General features: G+C 45.8%; 1 protein-coding gene across 2 annotated transcripts in view; it reads left to right on the top strand.

Annotated features, from left to right (window-relative positions):
- The first annotated feature begins 3,272 nt into the window (after positions 1-3,272).
- Positions 3,273-20,874, top strand: part of LOC135187953 (ubiquitin-conjugating enzyme E2 E2) — a 293,818-nt gene continuing 276,216 nt past the window's right edge. Inside the window, exons 1-2 of one of the 2 annotated variants that reach the window (XM_064167037.1) lie at positions 3,273-3,563; positions 7,896-8,079. In XM_064167037.1, the coding sequence (XP_064023107.1) occupies positions 7,904-8,079 (176 nt within the window). In that variant the 5' untranslated portion in view covers positions 3,273-3,563; positions 7,896-7,903. Of the gene's footprint in view, positions 3,564-7,890; positions 8,080-20,874 lie in introns of both variants that reach the window. The other variant, XM_064167036.1, reaches the window with a different exon arrangement.

Below are 20,874 nucleotides of genomic sequence, written 5' to 3'. Positions count from 1 at the left end.
TCATGCATTTTGATTGACATATCTGTCCTCATAACAGACATTCTCTATCAAGAGGCCTTAACAGAAGTGTCCTTAACTCTAACACTTCTGAAGCCTGACTGTGCCAAGTGAGCTGAACTCTGTGCATCTCTCTGAAAGCTGCAAGCTTCTGCAAGAGTAAAGAACCCAGGCTGTTTTGGATGCATCTGGCTTTGTAAATAGTGTCAGCTCTTAGAAACTTCATAAAATGAAGCAAGGGAATGAAAAAAAACAAAAGCAAACCAACCCAAACCCAAGCATGCGTGTGCCTCAGCACTCCAGCATGGGTAAAAGCTACCACTGGAGTATGGACACACTTCAAAAGGGCCAGGACTTCACCCTACACTTCACCCAGGCTTGCAAGTCCTTTACAGGATTTTGGATAATACAGTATTATGCAACATTTAACATGAGGGCCAGGCACTTTATTCTGAAAGGTCAAAAGGCTAAAACTGGGAACAGTTGGTTACCCTGCCCTAAAAGTTTACGCTGCATTGGCAAGGGTCATTCATATCCTCCACTTTTAAAATGACAGGGCACACCTCAGAGTGTTTGTTCTATTCATATGGCAGTACAAACCATCTCCCTAGTTTAGTTGTCCTTGATTTAAGCGTTGCCATTTAGGGCTTTGGGCCAGAGGTTACACACCAAAAGAAAAATCAGGGCCTGAGTCTCAATTACTCAAACTTTTCACCTGGTGACAGAACACTTTAATGCTACCTTGGGTTTTTTTTGGCACCAGAAGCTTATGACCCAGATTCTGAAGCACTGTATGGCCCCATCCTACCCTTGTCTGAACTAGACTAGTCTTTGAGCTTCTGTCCCTGCACTTCCTGTAAATCTTAGCAGAAGAACTATAATGAAGCAGACCAAACTGTCACTGAAGTGAAGTCTTGACATAGGACAAGGACTTTCAATAGACAGGGTATTGGACAGAAAAAGTTATGCCTCCTTTAAGAGGCACCTTTAAGCAATCAGAGCAAGATGAAGGAAATACAGTACAAGACTCATTTAGAAGTGAATTTCATCATTTCCTGGCTGGTGTTCAGGAGGTCTGGTTTGGAATGACTGAAAGGAAAAGCAATGATTTCAGTAATTGTTAGAAAAGGGTACACTGACGCAGGGAACATGCAATGCAGCCAGCAGCCTTTTAGTCTGGTAAGTATTACTTGCAGGAGATTTGCCTTCTTTAAAAGATTTGTATGCATCACATTCTGTTAATTACTTATTAGTACTTGTGAGAAGTCATGCATGGTAGTAAGCAGAAACACACCTGGTTGACATTAGGAGCTTTTCTCCATGAGTTCACCAGAAACAGGAAAGTATCTTGTAAACACACGCAAAATATGAAGAAGCAGCTGACTGCAGCACTTTTAAGCTTAGATGAAATTGTCACTGGGATTATTTAATGAATAGGAAGAGACAATGGAAGCAAATTATTTGAAAACAACTAAGAAATAAAAAGAATAATTCATTTACAGGGAAACTGTAAAAATAATTTGTTGCCTGGATATGACATGTGAATAGGTGCCAACAGTGTTTCCAATCCTTAAGTATCCCAGCAATGCTCCAATTCTCCATTTCTGTATGTTCAGTACCACAGACTGCACCTACACCAGAGCCACGAGTCAGAAAAAGTATGCTACTTAACAGCTTAAGCAGGGAAGAACTTCTCCTGCTACAGGTGGAATGACAAGAAGACATATTTTCTAACTCACTTCAGTTGTTAAAAAGGGAAAAACATTTTGACTAACCATTACTCCTTTACCCTTGGCTGATTATAGAATCAACCAGGTTGGGAGAGATCCAGTTCAAGATCATCCATTCCAACCTAGCACCCAGCCCTAGCCAAGCAACCAGACCATGGAACTAAATGCCCCAGCCAGGCTTTGCTTGAACATCTCCAGGAATGGCGACTCCACCACCTCCCTGGACAGCCCATTCCAATGCCAATCACTCTCTCTGCCAACAACTTCCTCCTAACAGCCAGCCTGAACCTGCCCTGGCACAGCTTGAGACTGTCCCCCCTTATTCTGTTGCTGGGTGCCTGGCAGAAGAGCCCAACCCCACCTGGCTACAGCCTTTCCCTATTAGATGAGGAAAGGTTTGAGGTGGTTAAGAGCTTACTTAATGTAGTTAAGCATGAAGTGTAGATTATATAGAGATTAAAACAGCAGGGTCAGCACAGAAGTACCTCAGGCAGACACAGCCAGCTATCTGACAGTTACCTGACAGCCAGTTCTGTTAGAGGTTTGTTTTGTTCCAGGTTAATATTATTCATACGACACATGTAGCATTTAAGTGAGACTCTCTCTTGGCCTCTCTCATTCCTTATTGCGGAGGTAATGCCTGTGTGGGAGGTGAGATTCACTTACCTGACTACAGTCACACTACAGCACTTATCTCCAGTTGGGATGCTGTACGTCACCCAATGTTGTTAGTGGCCCCGGGTAGCATCAAGCTGTGCTAATGCGATGCAGCGACCTTGTGGTCGAAAGTACCACGACGAACACAAAACCATGACCTTAAGCACCGGCCTCGGCCCCTTTTGCGCGCCGGAGAAGGCACGGTGCGGCCTCACACCGCCCCTCGCAAGGTAACACACCCCTCCACCCGGCCGTCCCTGGCAGCAGATGGGAGCCTCCGCTCCCGCGGGAGCAACCCGGCGTGGCTCCAGCTGCTCCATCAGGCCGAGTGTGCCGCGGTGGCTTCGCGGCGACAAAGGCCGCAGGGAGGTGCGGGCAGCGGGCCGGCAGGACCAGAGGGGCGGAGGAGCGGGCGGCCGGCGGCAGGAACAAAGCAGCAGGAAAAACGGAGAGAGCCAAGAAAGTTGGTACGAGCTCCCGAACACTGCTGCTACTGTCACCTCCCTGCTGCGGCCCGGCTTGCTAGGCCGCTCACGCCCGGCGCTTCCGCGGGGATGACCGAAGCACTGGAAGAGACGCGGGATAGCTGCTCCACGCTCCGCCGGCCGGGGCTCCGCATCCTCCCGCACCTCCTTCCCCTCAGCGCCTCTGGCCCGCCCCAAGCGCGCTCCCTGCGGGCCCTTCCCCTCCTCCCGCCCGGCCTGGCCCTGGCGGGCGCGCGCTCCCTGCCCCCGCCCCAGGCCTGTCACTTTCCCCCTCCCCCCCCCGCCCCCTCGCTGGAGGCGCGCGCACGCGAGCGCCCCGCCCCTCCCCGGCGGCCGCGAGCGCAGGGCTCATTGGCAGGCGGGCGCGCGCGCGGCGTTGGCCGGCGGGGGGGGTGCGCGCGCGGAGGCGGCAGCGAGGGCGCGCGCGCAGCAGCCGCTTCACTTCTCCTCGGGCAGTGGGGGCAGGAGCGGCGGCGGCGCTGGGAGAAGGAGCAGCAGCGGCCGCTGCCGCCGCTCGGGCGAGCAGGGAAAGAAAGAGGAGGGCGAGAAGCGTCGGGGAGCGGGCTCATGACTCAGTGAGCAGTAGCCGCCCCTTTATAGCCCCACACCCGGCCGGAGTCGGGGCGACCGCACTGAATTGTCCCGCAGCCTGTGCCCGGCACTAGCGAGAAGAGAAACCTGCGCTCTCCTACAGGTAGCTGCACCCCTCCTTACCCGTCTTCTCCCTCCCGAGGTACACCTCTGCCCCGGGTTAGGTCTCTGGCTGCCTCCCCTCCCCCTCGCCAGGCCCTTACCCCTCCTCCTCCTCCCCGCCCCCTCTCCCTCCTCCTTCTCCCCCCCGCCCCGTCCCCTGTCCCCCGTCCCTCTCCATCTCTCCCTCGCGTCCCTTGCCAATCCCCTGTTTAAACTATGACCCTCAGTCTCTACCTTTATCTTTCATCTCCCCTCCCTTCTCCTCACCTCTCCCATGGTACCCCTTTATGCCCCTTGCCATCCCTGGCCGTGTCCTTTCTTAGCAACAGTCCTGTCCGCCGCCCCTGCCACCTCGGCATCTCTACCACTGCTCCCCGCTCCCTCCCTCCCCCCCGCCACGGCTTCATCCATCCTTAGATCATCGTTACGGCCTCTACTACTCCTCTGCACCTTCACACCCCTTCAACAACTCTTCCGTGTCCGTCTGTGCTGCTTGCCCCACTGCGGGCGGGAGCAGCGTCCACCTCCGCTCTGACTCTCTCCCCCGCGACCCCGGCCCAGCTCCGTGCCCGTCGCTTGGTCCCCGCGGTACTGGCTGCGCCCTTGGGTCGCGCCGGACCCCCTTCCCCTCCCCCCCCCCCTCCATGACCAAGTCCCCTGTGTGAGGTGGGTGCCCGGAGCTGGAGCCTGCCGGGAGGGGTGTTAGCTCTCTGCTCTCTAACCCTGAACGCCCCGAGGAGCCCCGCAGCCCAGCCCCCTCCCTTCCCTCGCGTGCCCCCGACATCTTCCTCTTGCAGTCTCCTCCTCCTCCCCCCAGGCTGTCTTCTACTTCTCACCCTGGCCTGGCCGCCGCCTGCCTGGGGAATGCGGGATGAGTGTGGCGCTTGGGGGTGCCCATGATCTCCCCCCGCCCTGGTACGGCCTGATGCCGCACTCTGGGGCTACCCCACGGGCTGGGGGGAGTTGCGTGTGTACCCACGCCTGGCGGTGGAGCTGTGGAAGCCTGGTGTTGCCATCCTGTTCCCTTGGGTGTTTCTCTCCGAGGAAAACCCTGCCCGGCCAGAAATCGGGCTCCTTCGGCGTCCTCTACTGTGATGTTTCGGTCCTTTTGCCCTTTACGGTTTCTAATGAAGATAAGTAAGCCTGCTGCTGCTGTGGCTGCTCTTCGTAGACCCTGCAGAAATACTCCATTTATCTTGGCTTATGGGAAATTAGGACCGCTTTAGAAAGACATCATCACTATCTCTGCCACCCTAGGGACCCAAGCTGCACATCTCCAGGATCTCTGTCCCCAGCTGCTGGATACTTTTTTTGGGGAGGGGGAAGTGATGGTGATGGTTGTTTTTCTTGTGAGTTTTTTGTTGGGTTTCCTGGGGGGGCGGTGGTTTGTTTTTCTTTGTGGAAGAGGGGGAGGGAGGCGAAGTCCCCTGTCACTCCTTCCTCTGCCCCCTCTGTTCATTTTTCTCAGAAGAACAGCAGGAAGGTTAGTAACCCTTTTCTGAATGCAGAATAGCCTGGTAGGCAGCAACCTGGACCTTGTGTATCTTTCCTGTCACTCCGTATGGCAGTTGCAAACACATTCAAGGCGTATTTTATACTTCTCTGTGTTCCTGGCAGTCAAATGTTTTCCTAACAGTGTCATCCCTTCAGTTGACCTTACTACTTTTTTTCCGTTCTCTTGTATGTTCGTGTGTGTGTTTGTCTTTTAAGTTTGACCACGTTTGAAGCGTCTGACTTCAGCCCCTTTAAAAACACATTTTGTGTTGAGTATTGAGCATCCCTTGAACTATGAAAATCTCCTAGAATTGCAGATATTGTGAGGAACGGGCATAGAAGGAGCTGCCTGGATGTCAGAAAAAGGAACAGAAAGGGAAAAAAAACCCAAGGAACTCACCAGACATCAGATGACAGATTTAAGCATCTTCCTGTTGTAAATGCTGGCATCACATGTTACAACAATTACATGCTTTGAGCTACTGTAACAGTGTTTGTCTGCTGGACAGTAACCTGGACTTATGAAGTGAATACAGTTGTTTTGGGGCAATAATAGTATTTATAACCAAGGTTATTCACAGCAGGTGTCCTGTGCGTATGGGCTTTATTGAATATGCTTTTAACATTCAGGCCTGCAGTGCTAAAGACTGTGTACATTGTGAAGAGAGTTTTTTATCTTTAAAATTAGATATGTTAACCAAAGTTTTGAACTAAAATCTGGAATAAGTAAAAACCATCAGAAGTATTAAAATATATCTTAGCTAAAAAGGTAAGATTGTATTTTAGCTATGTATAGAAGCAAAGAAAACAGGTACCTACTATCAAAATTACATTATAGTTACTAAATGTGTGTTTAGACTTGTTGGAATGTGACGCTTCTGTGTTTCATTACTTCTGAATCTTCTGTTACCTTTGTCTCAAAGTCTGACAACCAGGATGTAAATATCTAAACATTAACATCCTTAATTATCTGAATTCTGTTAAACATGAAGTTATAGCTGTGCCATAGGAAAATTGTTCTTTAAGAAAGAGCAGTTCTTGTATTCTAGTTGTAGGACACAAACTGTGCATTATTTCAGTTACTTGAATAAGCAGGCCAGCCGTGAGTGAAATATTCTTTACCTTAATAAAATCTCAAATGTAGCTTAAGCTGATTAGGGGAAACCCAGTCCCATATCCATCACTTGCTGCTGCTTGCTATTTCTTTTAGCATTTAAATATTTGGAAGGGATTTCCCTTTCTGTATAGTTTCATACATTAGACAAAAAGAGATCCAGTTCCTCTTGGAGTTAGCTGGGTTGTGTCAATAATGCCTGAAACATTTTTCCACTCCACCGTGCGTGCTATCTGATAGAACTTGGTAAGGCTTTTGCAGAAAAGGAGTACATTTATTTTCTTACATGCAGCTATAGCTAGAACATTTATGACCTTTCTAAAAATCATCCTTTTCAACATCACCTGGTTGGCATTGATATTACTTTATTTTACTTTACTGTTTCTTTGCATAAATGTGTAGGGAGATGAACTTTGTTTAATCCCCTGAAAGAGTGTGTTTGAATCTGAACCTGCAATGCCATTACTTTCCCTTGAGAGAGCATTCCAACATACAATAGTGAAGGTGAATGATTTTGTTCTTAATTGTGATGGTGTCTGTGTATGGGTAAGAGGAGAAGCAAGTTGAAGTTCACAGCAGTTTAAAACTCTTGGTGTATGAAAGAACAAAGTTTTGATTTGGACAGATTTGATCAGAAAATCACCCAGGTACATGGGGATTGCTTGGGTGTGACCAAGTAGTGGTTTGTGCCTTAAACTTGATTCTTTTGTATATTCTCTTTTAGAGATTTTAATAAGCTATGTATATAAACTACAGGTTTGGTGTTAAAGACCCTTGGGGGTTGGGTTTTTCTGTTTGGTTATTTGGTTTTGGTGACATTTTCTGACAATAGTTGCCACCACAAAGGCTAACTCAGTAATTACTGAGTTACGGACATCTGCCCTTCCTTAGAACAGTTAGAGAAGTCATGACAGCTGTAGCAGTGGGCTTGTAATTCCTCATCTGTCAGCGTATTCTTACATTACTTTACATGACAGAAGAAATGAAAGTAGCCATCAGAAGTGTACACATAACGTATTGACTTGACTTCTGAAGTAATACTGAGACTGCTTGTTGGTTGAGATCTCTGACACTCTGTTGCCTGAGCAAAACTTGTCAGGAAAAAAAATCTTTACATCCTCTGCCAGCACACTTAACTGCTTTAGAAGGACACTGGTTTGGTAAAAACAAACAGTCCTGGGTGAGTGCCTTCTGGTTCTGTGAATGTTTCCATTGAGCATGCTAAGATGGAGGTTTTGTATTGTGGAAGCCCATGCTACAGACGTGGAATTGCAGAATGTTAGGGATTGGAAGGGGCCGTGAAAGATTGTCTAGTCCAACCCACCTGCCAAAGCAGAATCGCCTAGAGTAGGTCTCACAGGAGTGCATCCAGGCAGCTTTTCAATCTCTGAAGAAGAAAAGTCTACAACCTCTTTAGGCAGTGAGTCCACAGATGTATTTCAAAGGGTTAACAGAGAGTCTTAAGACAATAACAGCTCTCACATTTTAACAACAAGTAATAGGTAAATAAATATACCAGCATTTATTATTTATTTGATCTGAGGTTTAAAATGGCCAGTTCTGGAATTATTGTTAAGATGCTTATGGAAAACTCTTCAGTACTAAGATTACTTAAGTACTGTAACACAAGCATTAAGTATTAAGACATAAATCTCATAGGCTATTTAATTAAGGCACAGTTTCTTCTGAAAAAGCTAACTTTTCTTTGTGTTTTATTCAGTGCAGCATCTGCCATGTCTACAGAAGGGCAGAGAGTTGATGATAGTCCAAGCACTAGCGGAGGCAGCTCTGATGGAGATCAGCGTGAAGGTGTTCAGCAGGAACAAGAAAGGGAGCAAGTTCAACCAAAGAAAAAAGAGGGCAAAATATCAAGCAAAACAGCTGCTAAACTGTCAACTAGTGCTAAAAGGTATGATGTTCTTTCTGGCTGTTTGTTTTCCTTCCTGCTTTTCAGCAGACCATCAGCTGTATATATTGATTCAATATATTAGTTTTCTTACTGTTTTATTATAAAATTACTAAGTCGTTGTAATAGCTTTTTGAGACTGGGCACAATGATGAGACCTGTATAGTTTTTCCTTTCTTTGACAAATTGTCTCTTTCACATGGTTTTAATAGTAACTTGCATGATAAAAGCTGACATTTTTTTATTGCTAGTAAATCTCAGACAGTTTTGTAGCCTTATAAAATATATCTCTGTATGTGTACGTATGACTGATGCTGAAACTTGTCAGTGTAACTTACAGTTAATTAACCATAAACATTTCAGACAGTTCAGTAACTCAGCATGTTAGGACCACTGTAATACCTATTGCTGTAAAGTACTTTGCTTCCTTTTCCCAGATGGTTGAGTCAGAACTACTTGAATGAACAACGAATGCATGTTGATTTCATTACTTTAAGCTGTGGTCTATTTTAGTACTAATTTATTTTCCTTCTCCTTTTTTAGAGGAAAGGTGGAGTTGTAGAATAGCTATTTAAATTATTCTGTACTATCATGTCAATCTTTAAATAATAATTGTCTTGCTTGGATCAGGCAGAAGAAATTTATAGCTGGGTGTTGCATCACTAGTACACATAGGGGTGTTAGTCTGTGTGGTAGAATTAAAATGGGATTATAGTATTGAAGCTAGAAAATACTTGTAAAAGGAATCTGACAAGAGACCAGTTCTGCAGACTGGCCTGACAGAATTTCCAGATGCTGTTTCTTTGCTAATTCAAGGGCATTTAAACTACGAGAAAAAACATTGGAGTTGTGCCACTATGATGCTGTGGTAAAGGAGAAATGTAAGGCTCTATTGCCATAATGTCTAACACATGCATGCAGTTGGAGTCTGTAAATATGAGTATATAAATGTGTGTGTACATCTCTTCAACATTCAAGTCTTTGTCTTTGCTTAATCTGTCTCTTACCAAATGGCTACTTTTCTGAAGTCCCTTTTGTCTTTTCAGTGAGGTACTGTCACGATTTTCTTCTGCTGTACACATCTACCCTAGAGCTAACATTTCTTCTTATGTTGTCTCCCCATGCGATCTACTTCCTGAAGATCCATTCCTACTATGACACTGTTGGGAGATTTTGTAGTCAGATCTTTTACAGGATGGCTCACAAATCTTGCCCATGTTTCCTTTTATGACTAAAAGGAAAAAGCAAAACCACCAGCTATCACTTCAGACGGTCATGTTATTGTGCTGCTTTGAGGCTAATTGACTATAGCTTCATTCTTTAACTTCCAGCTGGCGGAGTCTACTCTGGGTGATTTTCTTAAGTGTGTGTGGGGGTGGGGAACTCCCAAACAATCACAGTTATTCACACAGTTAATTCTCACAGCCCCTGTGATTTCTGCCTTTCTCCTTCCTTTCTTCCTGCTGTTGTTATTTTTAAATATTAGGAGTATTGGACTAATCCTGACTTTTTAGGTCTCAAAACTTACTTTTTAACATCATCTGTGTATTCTGGACCTTGTAATGTAACAATGCCACAATTCTGATAAGGTCCTGTGGACATTCCTATTAAAAAATTAATAATGATGTATTAGAAATTGGTCTGTTAATCTTAGCTTTGCATCTTCAGAGCTTAGTGCTTTTATCAACATGCATTTCACAGTGATAAAATTACTTGAACCTTTTAAAGTTTAATCATATCTGCTTATGGTTCTGCTAAAAGTAATTATGCCAGTTGGGGACATCAGTACCGTTAGACTCGACATCAGTATGGTAATATTGAAGGAATGCCTCTATGCATTTTAAAAGCTGAGATGATTTTAAAGAGTTATCACAGTATCATCAGGGTTGGAAGAGACCTCACAGATCATCAAGTCCAACCCTTTACCACAGAGCTCAAGGCCAGACCATGGCACCAAGTGCCACGTCCAAACTTGCCTTGAATAGCTCCAGGGACGGCGACTCCACCACCTCCCCGGGCAGCCCATTCCAGTGTCCAATGACTCTCTCAGGGAAGAACTTTCTCCTCACCTCTAGCCTAAATCTCCCCTGGTGCAGCCTGAGGCTGTGTCCTCTTGTTCTGGTGCTGGCCACCTGAGAGAAGAGAGCAACCTCCTCCTGGCCACAACCACCCCTCAGGTAGTTGTAGACAGCAATAAGGTCTCCCCTGAGCCTCCTCTTCTCCAGGCTCTCCTCGTAGGGCTGTGCTTAAGGCCTCCTCTTCTTCAGCCTCTCCTCGTAGGGCTGTGCTCAAGGCCTCTCCCCAGCCTCGTTGCCCTTCTCTGGACACGCTCAAGCATCTCAATGTCCCTCCTAAAGTGGGGGGCCCAGAACTGAACACAGTACTCAAGGTGTGGTCTAACCAGTGCAGAGTACAGGGGCAGAATGACCTCCCTGCTCCTGCTGGCCACACCATTCCTGATGCAGGCCAGGATGCCACTGGCTCTCTTGGCCACCTGGGCACACTGCTGGTTCTTCAGATGTGTACAATAAATAATTGACAAATTTTAGGAGTGTTAGCTGTCATAGCACTTTGGAAGGCCACAGCAGCATGTTTTTTATAGTAACAGGGCTTTATCTTCATAGTAACATTATTGGATTTCCTAATTAGAAATGGAAAATAGTCTAGGAATAAACCTATGTTCATTCAATGGAAATGTTTTTCTTGACCAGGTTAAAAAATTGAAATAAATTGAAGTAATCCACCTGTCTGAGTTCAAAAAGATTAAATATATGCTTAGAAACTTTTTCCTCTTCTAGATTTTGAATTCTGTGGATTTGTATGACATTGCTCTTCACTTAAGTGTTTTGCTATGCAGTTTCCTCCAATTGCTCCATTATAGTTAAAGGAGTCAGCTCTGCTAAAATCAGTAAAACCTCCTAAAGAAAAGAGTGTACACTGCAGCTGTGGCTTTGGTCAAGATCACTTAGATCTGCATTTAGAGCAGAGAGCACTACCAAGTTAATGTAGCATTGGAGCTAAAGTTACAGACTGCAGACTTGATTCTGACCTGAGTTTGAAAGTTATGTTTTCTCACCTGGAAAGCTTTTTCATGCATATAGAATTGTAGTCACAGTAATTTTTGATTGCATTATACCTCGTGTGTATCTTGGATTAGAATGAAAATTTGCATCTGTATTTTGAATGCTTCTGTTATGCCTTTTAGTTGTATGTTTTATGTAGTCAAAAGAATTTTCAGTAGCATTAGGTTTTATGTAAATCAAGGTTTAGCAATGTGCTGACTTGTGCATGTGTCAAAGCAAATTGCTGCTATGTTTTAGGTATGGATATACTGCACCTGCAGCTAACTGCTTTCTGTAATGGTCTGACTATGGAGCCTCTATGAAACCACTTGAATTAGTATTTGAGTAAGATTTTTGGTTTTAAGATACAGAGTTTCTTCTGTTAGCCTAATGGTAGATGGCCTCAGGAAGGCAGAATGCCATCACACTCTATGCTGCTTTGTTAATACTTCTAGAACTAGCTGCTATACAGGTGTAATAGCTTCTAGCATATGTCATGCAGTGTACTGGTCCTTCAGTTTTCCTCACCCAGAGGGCATTACCTTAAATAGCAACCTTTCTTGCCTAACGTCTGATGATTGAGAAACTTTCTGCCTATCACAGTCCAGAGGTGGAATTGATGTCCTTCAAAACAGCAGTGCATCTTGTTACCTCTTAAGTAGTGAATCTTAGCATGACCCTTGGATTGAGAGAAATGTAACCATTCTTGGCTGGCAGAGTAGCTCAACAAATAAATGTGTTGTGTTGCTTGGCTCCTGAAGTTGATGGTTGAAAATTTGTCAACCTTTTTATCCAGTCCTTTATTTATTTATTAAAATATTTGTGCCAGATGTGAACTGTGAACTTTAAAACTTCAGTTGTAGTCTTTATTGAAAGAAGTTACAACCTTAAAGGGTAGCAAATAGGTAATAGATTAAATTTGCTTGAAATTCAGCAAAAGAAAAGTGAGCCTTTTTTTTTCTGCTTCTCCCCCATTTCTTAGGCAAGTTCATCACAGCACTATTTTCAAGGAATCTAATAATGATATTTAGCTTGTTGAATATGACAGCAAATTAAAGAGTGCTTTGCCTTTATAAGAAATGCCTTTCTCATTTTCTGTGTGGTGTGGTATGTCGCAATATGGAGGGGAAAATATTTCTTTTCCCCCAACATGAATCTAACTATCTTTACATCAATTTTCTGCTTGGTCACAGTTTATATAAAACTGAAACACATAGAATAAATCATAGAATCAACCAGGTTGGAAGAGAGCTCCAGGCTCATCCAGCCCAAACTAGCACCCAGCCCTAGACAATCAACCAGACCATGGCACTAAGTGCCCCAGCCAGGCTTTACTTCAACATCTCCAGGGACGGCGACTCCACCACCTCCCTGGGCAGCCCATTCCAATGCCAATCACTCTCTCTGACAACAACTTCCTCCTAACATCCAGCCTAGACCTCCCCTGGCACAACTTGAGACTGTGTCCCCTTGTTCTGTTGCTGGTTGCCTGGCAGAAGAGCCCAACCCCACCTGTCTACAGCCTCCCTTCAGGTAGTTGCAGACAGCAATGAGTTCTGCCCTGAGCCTCGTCTTCTGCAGGCTGCACACCCCCAGCTCCCTCAGCCTCTCCTCACAGGGCTGTGCTCCAGGCCTCTCCCCAGCTGTGTCACCCTTCTCTGGACACCTTCCAGCACCTCAACATTTCTCTTGACTTGAGGAGCCCAGAACTGGTCACAGCACTCAACGTGTGTCCTGCCCAGTGCTGAGTACAGGGGCAGAAGAACCTCCCTTGTCCTGCTGACCACACTGTTCCTGAGCCAGCCCAGGATGCCATTGGCTCTCCTGTCCTTCTGGGCACACTGCTGCCTCATCTTCAGCTACTCTCTACCAGCACCCCCAAGTCCTTCTCTGCCTGGCTGCTCTCAGCCACTCCGTCCCTAGCCTGTAGCACTGTTTGGGGCTGTTGTGGCCAAAGTGCAGAACACTGCACGTGTCCTTATTCAGTCTCATCTCATTGGCCTCTGCCCACCCATCCAGCCTGGCCAGGTCCCTCTGCAGCACTCTCCTTCCCTCCAACAGCTCCACACCTGCTGCTAGCTTGGTGTCATCTGCAAACTTACTTAAGCTGGACTCAATGCCTTGGTCCATAAAGATATTGAACAGGGCTGACATATCCTTCAGTATGAAGTGTTGGGTGTCCTGGTTTTAGGGGTGAAGAGGCATGTATTTTAGCAAAGCAGATGTGGTGAATGTAGGTCGTTGTCATGTAGTCTGTTATTTTGCTTATTTCCAATTAATCATTGGGAAATCCGCTGGCATGTTCAGTTCTCTGTTGGTTTTGGAGACCTAACTGTTGCAGAAAGGAAACAATTCTCAGGCCCTTTAGGCTTGGAACAGTAGTAAATATGTCTATAAGAATTAATATTTGAAATCCACAATGTACTTGCACATTTCTGAATTTAGGGGTAGATTAACCTTTGCACCATTACTGGAAGGCAACTGTGTTTGTTCTTTTCTGTGAGTAAAATGGAGGGAAAATGGTTTCATATGTGAGTGTATATCTGAGAGAGGGGTCAAATGACATTTTTAAAACCAAAGAGAGTATCAGATCTGACATTGCAAATTAAATGTCCTATGTGTACTGCTCAGGGCTTTGATTACTAGCAAGAGCTTCTCCCCCTGCCATCACCCCGCTCTGTAAGCATAGCATGGTTTGGGCTGGAAGGGACCTCCAAAGGTCATCTCGTGCAACATCTCTGCAGTGAGCAGAGATATCCTCCATTAGATCAGGTTGCCAACAGCTACGTCAAGTCTGACCTTGAATATCAACAAGGATGGGGCCTCAACTATCTCCCTGGGCAGCCCATTCCAGTGCTCCACTGCCGTCATGGTAAAGAATTTCCTCTAATGTCCAACCTAAATTGGCTTTTTTCTAACATTGAAGCATTGTCCCTTGTCCCATCAGCACAGGCCTTTGTAAACAGTCCCTCTCCATCCTTCTTGTAGGCCCCCTTCAGGTACTGGGAGGCTGCTATTAGATCTGCCCAGAGCCTTCTCTGCTCCAGGCTGAAGAATCCTAGCTTCTCACAGAGGAGGTGTTCCAGCTCCCCGATCATTTTTGTGGCACTCCTCTAGACACACCTCATTTGGTTCATGTCCTTTTTGTGATGAGGGCACTACAGCTGCATGCAGTATGCCAGGTGAGGTCTCAGCAGAGCCAAGTGACAGAACCTCTCTTGATCTGCTGGCCATGCTTCCTTTGATGGCAGGCCAGGGTGTGATTTTCCTTCTCGGCTGCAAGCATGCACTGTTGGCTCATGTCCAGCTTCTTGTCCACCGGAACTCCCAAGTCCTTTTTTGCAGGGCTGTTTTCTATCACCTCATCTCCCAGCCTCTGTTGATAGTGAGGGTTGTTCCAGCCCAGGTGCAGGACCTTGCACTTGCTTTTGTTGAACCTCATGAGGTTCATCTGGGCCCACCTCTGCAGCTTGTCCAGGTCCTTCTGAATGGCATTCCATCCCTCTGGCATATGGACAGCACCACTCAGCTTGGTGCCATCTGCAAACTTGCCAGTGGTGCACTTGATCCCCCTGTCTGTATCAGTGATAAAAATATTAAACAGTACTGGCCCCAGTAAGGACCCCTGGGGGCCACTACTTGTCACTGATCTCCATCTGACCAGTATCCTCTGGATGTGACCATCAAGCCAATTCCTTATTCACTGAGCAGTCCACCTGTCAAATCCATACCTCTGCAACTTGGCAAGTAGGGTGTTGTGGGGGACTGTGTCAAAGGCCTTGCAGAAGTCCAGATAGATGACGTCCATAGGTTGTCCCTTGGCCACTGAGGCAGTCAGTCCACTGTGGAAAGCCACTAGGTTTGTTAGACAGGACTTGTCCAGAGTGAAGCCTTGCTGGCTGCCTTTGGTCACCTCCCTGTGCCTTGTCAGAGTGTCTAGGAGTCTGCTCCATGATCTTCCCAGGCACAGAGGTGAGGCTGGCAGGTCAGGAGTTCCCAGGGTTCTCCTTTCTGCCCTTTTTAAAACAAGTGCCACATGTCCCTTCTCCTAGTCACTTGTATGTGTGTGTAACCCAGTGGCATACTGGTTCATGTGTCCCTTCTCCCAGTCACTGGTATGTGTGTGTAACCCAGTGGCATACTGGTTCACGTGTCCCTTCTCCCAGTCACTGGTATGTGTGTGTAACCCAGTGGCATACTGGTTCACGTGTCCCTTCTCCCAGTCACTGGTATGTGTGTGTAACCCAGTGGCATACTGGTTCACGTGTCCCTTCTCCCAGTCACTGGTATGTGTGTGTAACCCAGTGGCATACTGGTTCACGTGTCCCTTCTCCCAGTCACTGGTATGTGTGTGTAACCCAGTGGCATACTGGTTCATGTGTCCCTTCTCCCAGTCACTGGTATGTGTGTGTAACCCAGTGGCATACTGGTTCATGTGTCCCTTCTCCCAGTCACTGGTATGTGTGTGTAACCCAGTGGCATACTGGTTCGTATGTCCCTTCTCCCAGTCACTGGTATGTGTGTGTAACCCAGTGGCATACTGGTTCATGTGTCCCTTCTCCCAGTCACTGGTATGTGTGTGTAACCCAGTGGCATACTGGTTCATGTGTCCCTTCTCCCAGTCACTGGTATGTGTGTGTCACCCAGTGGCATACTGGTTCATGTGTCCCTTCTCCCAGTCACTGGTATGTGTGTGTAACCCAGTGGCATACTGGTTCGTATGTCCCTTCTCCCAGTCACTGGTATGTGTGTGTAACCCAGAGGCATACTGGTTCATGTGTCCCTTCTCCCAGTCACTGGTATGTGTGTGTAACCCAGTGGCATACTGGTTCGTATGTCCCTTCTCCCAGTCACTGGTATGTGTGTGTAACCCAGTGGCATACTGGTTCATGTGTCCCTTCTCCCAGTCACTGGTATGTGTGTGTAACCCAGTGGCATACTGGTTCATGTGTCCCTTCTCCCAGTCACTGGTATGTGTGTGTAACCCAGTGGCATACTGGTTCATGTGTCCCTTCTCCCAGTCACTGGTATGTGTGTGTAACCCAGTGGCATACTGGTTCGTATGTCCCTTCTCCCAGTCACTGGTATGTGTGTGTAACCCAGAGGCATACTGGTTCATTGAACTGCATATATACAATGATTTTTAGTTGGAGTCTGTCCTCCTCTCTGACATAGCTAAACATAATTGTGGTGAGGCAGAAAATCCAAAGTGAATCACAGAATCAACCAGGTTGGAAGAGACCTCTAAGCTCATCCAGTCCAACTATCACCCAGCCCTATCCAGGCAAGTAGACCCTGGCACTAAGTGCCTCATTCAGGCTTTTCATGAACACCTCTAGGGATGGTGACTCCACCACCTCCCTGGGCAGCCCATTCCAATGCCAATCACTCTCTCTGACAACAACTTCCTAACAACATCCAGCCTGAACCTGCCCTGACACAACCTAAGGCTGTGTCCCCTTATTCTGTTGCTGGTTGCCTGGCAGAAGGGCCCAACCCCATCTGACTGCAGCCTCCCTTCAGGTAGTTGTAGAGAGCAATGAGCTCTGCCCTGAGCCTCTTCTTCTCCAGACTGCACACCCTCAGCTCTCTCAGCCTGTCCTCACAGGGCTGTGCTTGTGTTCCCTTGTTCTGTTGCTGATTGCCTGGGAGAAGAGGACAACCCCACCTAGTTACAGCCAGAAAAATGTCAGGAAAGAGCTGCAAAAAAATGTTTTCTTGCTAGAGTCCACTTATTCTTGTGGTGAACCCTCTGTGGTTAGTGAAGGAAACGTGGCTTAATCTCTTATGTACCAGATTCTGAGGGCAGCTCACTGGAGCTGTGAAACAAGTGGCAGAGCAGTAACTCATGCAAGCAGCAGCCAGCTTGCACATTGAAGGCCTCAGTCAGTGCGAGGCTCTCTGAGATGTTGTCTGCTGATTTAATTGTAACTCTGAATGCTGTCACATGTGAACAAAGTGTTGCACATCAGCCGCTCTACAAAAAGAGTTTCTAAGTATTCTCTCAATGTGCATGCAAGGTAAATCAAAGTTGTAGCAAAAGAGGTGTAAGGTGTAGAGATAAATTATCATTTGGGATGCCACAGAGTAAGAGAGTAAGTATGAACAACTTGCTGAGTAGCAACTGATGGACAGTATCATTAATAAGTTGCATCTTGTTTGGATAAGAACAATCAAGAGTGAAGCATCTCTTTATCATAAATGCTTGCATAGGAAAATAGAGTTTTTGAACATAGATAAAAAGTACCATCCAATCAATTACTGCTTGAAGAATAAAAGTTTTGTTGTTCTTGCTCACTCAATCACAGGCAAAGCTTGCTAAATGATCAGTCTAGTGCTGTTGGTGTTAGAGGCTAGGAAATTTGAGTTGAACCGAAACAGAGAAGAGTGTGCTCTGTGCACAGTAGTTTCAGAATGGAAGGATTAGGATTTAGGAGGAAGAATGGAGTTCTTAATGTCTCTGATTCATGCTAGTGCAATGAAGTATTAACTGCTTTTACTACTACATGTGAAGCAAAGGAATAATCCCTGGCTTTATGCAACTTCACAGAATGTCAGGGGCTTGAGGAGATGCCTAAAGTCCACCCCCACTACCAGAGCAGAATCACCTATACCAGATCACACAGGAAGGCATCCAGGCAGGTTTTGAATGTCTCCAGAGAGGGAGACTCCATCACCCCCCTGGGCCACAAGTTCCAGTGTTCTGTCACCCTCACAGTGAAAAAGATTCCTTCTCTTAAATGCCATCATTCTATAACTTCCAAAAAGACAGCCAGAGCAAAGCAAGCCCTGAAGCATGAAACTGAAGGTGGTTCCACAATACCTGGGTTTTCTGTGTTCTGAATTTGTGATAGAATCAATTTCAAAAACACAGAAGAAGTTTGACATATGCAGAAGAAATACTTTAAGCATTTCCCACACGTGTAAGATCTCCCTTCTAAAAGCTGTAAACTGTTGGGACTGATTCAACAGAGTAGCCTTTCGAAAGCAATGTCTTTGTCGTGCTGAGGCTTCATAAATCAGATTTTCCATGTTAATAAATAAGGATTTTCTGTGTTAGTGCAGTGGCTTGCTGCAAGTATTGATTAAGCAGCTTGTGCCTATGTTTTTGCAAGAAAGGAATCACATTTTTTATTGGTAAATTCTGTGTACTGGAAACGTAAATATTTCAGTGGGTAGAAAAAGCAAATAAGCATTGGATTTCTTCCCCTCTACAGAAGCAACTAGAGTGTGAGTATGTAGGGTTGGGGTGCAAAGAGGTTGGAGGAAAAGCTAATGGTGTTTTTACATTTTCAAGTGTATCTGCCAGGCTAATAAATGATGATTACCTCTACCTACAAATCCTACCCACATATGCCCTAATTATTTCAGAATATGATGAAGATTTGTAGTTTCTGGTTCAGGCCACTTCCTTTATTGCCTTTTGGTTCATTTTATTCCTTATAGCCATAAAATCAACTCTTAGTGGTGTAAAGGGAATTTTGATAGTGACTGTGAGACTCCTTAGCATACATGGTGGTATTTGGATTTTAACATTATATAGAGAATTAACCTGATCATTTTTGTTATATATGCTGATGGATCTGAGCACTTATTTTGATACACCTTTTTTTTTTTTTGGTCTGTATTGTGTTACTTTGAATGTTTTGGTGAGAAGAATTAGATTATAGGCTGTGAAAGGGAGACAGTGATGGTCTACTGCACTCATAGGCTTGATGAGATGTATAAAAACAAGAACACAAATACAGATAACAACAGAGTTGCTCTCGCTGGCTCTGGCTGCCTCCCTTCTCTCCCTGACCTGCTCTCTGTGTAACTAATCCCTCTGCTTCCTAACCCCCTTGGCCAATTCTCCAAACTCACCTGGAACGTAAGGCAAAGTCTGGGATAAGATAGAGGGGTGGAAAGGAGGTGGAAGAGTGGTTGGGAGCCACTCCTGGGGACTCTGGTTTCTGGGAGGGCTGTTGTGTTTCTATATTACCTTTTTAACTTGTCTATTTCTGTCTATAGCTGTAAATATTGTAAATCCCTGCTTGTATATTGTGCTAAGCTGTAAGTGTAAAGCTTCATTCTTTAATTTCCAACTTGCCTGAGTCTAGTCTGGGTGACTTTTCTCAAATGTGGAGGGGCAGGTAACACCCAAAGCATCACATGGATGTATGTGCAAAATGGACAACAGTCATTTTTAACAAAATGTGTGTGTAGTTCAGGTGAGGGCTGAACTTTGGGGTTGTGGCTCGAGCATGTCTCTCAAGAATTTGAGCAGTATTTCACACAAGCTTTCTTTCTTAGTGTAGGGAATAACAGAAATAGCAATCTGTTCCTGTCTATGAAAATTTGCAAGTGAGTAGGAAAGAAGAGAACCCATAGGGGTTTTTTTTTGCTTTTCCTTCCCCCTAAATGTTCATAGTTTTGCACTGAAGCAGCCTATAAAAAAGCCATGGTCGTAGCTTACAGGGAAGATGACGTTGAAGTCCTGTGATGGTTTGGGAGTTCTCTGCCCTCCCACACTTTGGAAAATCACCCAGACTAGACTCAGTGGCTCTGGAAATTGAATGAAGCTTTATATTTACAGCTCAGCACAATGTACAAGGAGATAGTTACAATAGATACAGAAATATACCAGTTAAAAAGTAATACATAAACACAGCAGCCCTCCCAGAAACCTGGGTCCCCAGGAGGGACTCCCAACCACCCTTCTGCTTTCCCACTACCCCTCTACCTTACCCAAGATCTTGCCTTACATTTAGGGTAGTTTGGAGGGTCAGCCAGGGGAGTTAGGAAGCAGATGGATTAGTCAGACAGCAGGTTAGGTTAGAGAGAGAACTTCAGCCCAAAGCCCAGACAGCAACTCCCTTATATATGTTTGTGTTCCTCTTCTTATCCATCTCAGCAAGCCTGTGAGTGCAGCAGACATCACCACTGTTTCCTTTTCACAGCCTGTAATCCAGTTCTTCTCACCCAAACATCCTAGCTAGCTTCAAACTAGCCTAGGTCCCACTTACGGCGTCGCACTCCAGCAAGTGTTTGGGAACTGTGAGCTCACGCAGGTTCCTTCGGGAACTCTCTGAATTCCTGCTATGCTATTTCTTGGAGGGGGAGATGCAGGCTCTCATGTTGGTGTAATGGGAGAGAGCCCATATTGCTAGATATGGAAATGATCAGGAAGTGAAGGATTTGGCATGGGAGCAGCAGACTGGGAATATTCAGAAATCCTTAACAGTGATGTTGCTCTGCCTGGAGGAGGATGCCCATAATGAGTGCAGTACTACCAGGATCTGGACTGGACCTGCTCAGCTTTGTGTCTTTATCAGTCATCTGGCAGATGTGGCTTTGAGTTTACAGATAACAGCAAGCTGAAGGGGAGCAACTGGAACATTCAGGAGCAGGAGTGCTGCTCAGAGAGACCTGAGCAGGCTGCAGGAAGGTTGACAAGGCAACTAATGAAGTTCAATAAAGACATCATGCATATGGAAGGACCAACCCCTTGTAATGATGCAGGCTGAGTAACTGCTCTGATGAGAAGGATGCTCTGATAGCATGATGAACATGAGTGCTATGGAAAGCTGGAGCCCTTCCCTTTGAGGATAGGCTTTGGGGAAACCTGGTGGAAGTCCCATGATACCTAAGGGGATGTTATGGAAAAGACCAGGATGGGCTCTTTCAGGGAGGATGAGAGGCAGCTAGCCTGTGAAGTTGGTTTTGTTGCCAGTAGAGGTATATTAAGACAATCAAT

This window comes from Pogoniulus pusillus, chromosome 28, assembly GCF_015220805.1.
Source record: "Pogoniulus pusillus isolate bPogPus1 chromosome 28, bPogPus1.pri, whole genome shotgun sequence".
In the NCBI taxonomy this organism is placed as follows: domain Eukaryota; kingdom Metazoa; phylum Chordata; class Aves; order Piciformes; family Lybiidae; genus Pogoniulus; species Pogoniulus pusillus.
The sequence above is the reverse complement of the archived record's forward strand: the minus strand, read 5'-3'. Positions and strand labels throughout refer to the sequence as shown.